Source organism: Amphimedon queenslandica, unplaced genomic scaffold (genome assembly GCF_000090795.2).
Source record: "Amphimedon queenslandica unplaced genomic scaffold, v1.1 AMPQUscaffold_13195, whole genome shotgun sequence".
NCBI classification, from domain to species: Eukaryota; Metazoa; Porifera; class Demospongiae; order Haplosclerida; family Niphatidae; genus Amphimedon; species Amphimedon queenslandica.
In genome coordinates, this window is record NW_003546569.1 from 85,824 (window position 1) to 88,002 (window position 2,179).

At 35.1% G+C, this 2,179-nt stretch overlaps 1 protein-coding gene and 1 pseudogene across 1 annotated transcript; both read left to right on the forward strand.

The window, feature by feature from the left end:
• The first annotated feature begins 664 nt into the window (after positions 1–664).
• Positions 665–2,173, forward strand: LOC100639118 (kinase D-interacting substrate of 220 kDa-like). The gene has a single exon (XM_020000375.1). It carries the CDS (start codon positions 719–721, stop codon positions 1,802–1,804), a length of 1,086 nt encoding a protein of 361 aa, XP_019855934.1. The 5' UTR covers positions 665–718; the 3' UTR covers positions 1,805–2,173.
• Positions 1,817–2,179, forward strand: part of LOC109584585 (pirin-like protein) — a 3,412-nt pseudogene continuing 3,049 nt past the window's right edge.

Consider the following 2,179-nt stretch of genomic DNA (forward strand, 5'->3'; position numbering starts at 1 on the left):
TAAAAAAGTATCTAATAATGATGAACTGTCCACTAAAATATCCGATTGGGTTGAAAATCACCTCAATTTGAAGCATGGTACAGTAGATAAAAAGTTAGATGACATTTTCAAGAAGATCTATTATCATTACGACTTCATTGACTGTAGTCTGATAGTTGCTATGTGTAATGAGTTTATAAGTGATGAAAAAGATCTACTTGATGAACTGAAGGCTTATTCATTAAGAGCTAATACATTTCGTTCAGCAAGACCAATCACTGATCTCAAAAAGAAGTTACGTAAAGTGTATAGACCTTATAGACAACGTTTGGAGAATATGCCATTGATCTGTATTGAACTACAAAATCCTTGGAACAGAGTTAACATTAATGGGCTATATATTCTTGTTGGAAGTTTACTACCAAAGGAACTTAGACAGTCAATAATGAAATGCATCACTATTGAGCCAGGATCTGTTATCATCAAGTTACATATTCTTGACATTACAGCTGATAGTCTAATAGAATATACTGGAGGAAAGTTACAGTTTATGTATCTCATTGGTATATTTAGTTTATACATTAATGATCATCCTGTCCTTCAAGAAGATGAGAATATGAACTTCACCTTTGAACTAGCTCTCCTTGAGGCAGTCATAGCTGGTAATAATGAAGCAGTAGGATTCCTTGTTCAAGTAGTTAATATTGATCATACTAATGAAGAAGGTGAGACAGCACTAATGTTTGCTTGTAAAAGAGGACATGAGGACATTGTACACAGTTTACTGTCTGCTGGAGCTAATGTTAACATTCAGGACAATGAAGGACAGACTGCACTAATGATAGCAAGTGAACATAATCACATTTCAGTCATTCACATGTTACTACAAGCTAATGCTAATCCTCACCTGAAGACATCAGATGGATTAAATGCTGTAATGATTGCTAGTGGCTATGGCAACTATGAGGTTGTTGAGCTATTGATTAGTAAAGGAGTTGATTGTAATTATCAACAAAAAGATGGAGTGAATTCTTTTATGTTTGCTTGTCGAAATGGTCACCTTCAAATAGCTAAACTATTACTGAAGGAACAAGTCAATCCCAATGTTCAAAACAAAAATGGAGTGAATTCTTTTATGTTAGCCTGTCGTAATGGTCACACTCAAATAGTTGAACTGTTACTGAAGGAACAAGTTGATCCTAATGTACAAAAGGAAGATGGTTGGAATGCTTTTATGTTTGCCTGTCTAAATGGTCACACTCAAATTGTTGACTTGTTGCTAAAGAAAAAAGTCAATCCTAATATTCAAAGATGCGATGGAGAAAATGCTTTCATGATAGCTTGTAAAAATGGTCACACTCAAACAGTTAAACTGTTGCTGAAGCAACAATTTGATCCTAATGCTCAAAGGAATGATGGTCGGAATGCTTTTATGCTGGCTTGTAAAAATGGACACACTCAAATAGTTGAACTGTTGCTGAAGGAACAAGTTGATCCTAATGTGCAAGATAAAAATGGTATGACTGGTTTAATGCTTGCCAGACATCATGAAATAGTTAAGTTATTATTAGAATCGAAAGCTGATCCAACTATTGAATCTAATGAAGGCAAAACTGCATTATATTATGCCAAAACTAGTGAAACAGAAAAATTACTTATTGATTATTTTGAAAAAAGGGACAAGGATGCTACTAGATATGGATCTCAACAGACATTATCCAGTGGATATCATACGGTATCTCATGATAGTAGTATAAGAAGTTTTCCTTCTACTTTAACTTTAGATTCAACAGTAAAAGACTCTGAAGTAGATACTGATACTTAGTTTAGCCTGGTCATGCAGTGTGACCAGACTATTATTGTGCAACAATTTTAATTTGTATAATAGTGAGTGGGCGTATCAAAGGCACCGCCTGTGGTTACAAATGTGATGTAACACAGCTTTCATTTGTAACACTCCTTGTGGTTTTATTTGTAGCCCTGTGGGTTGACAGCAAAAATCTCTTAAAATAAAATACAAGAAACAACATTATTGTACAGGTATTATAAGCTGAAAGTTAACTGTCAATAAAGCTTGCAATAAAGTCTGGCCTAGGTCCAGTGGCCCGCGGGAACGAACAGCGGGTACAAAGTCGGAACAATTGTGAGTCTCCGGAGTGCAGAAAACTTTAGATCGATTCACAGACCAATAATCCATGCA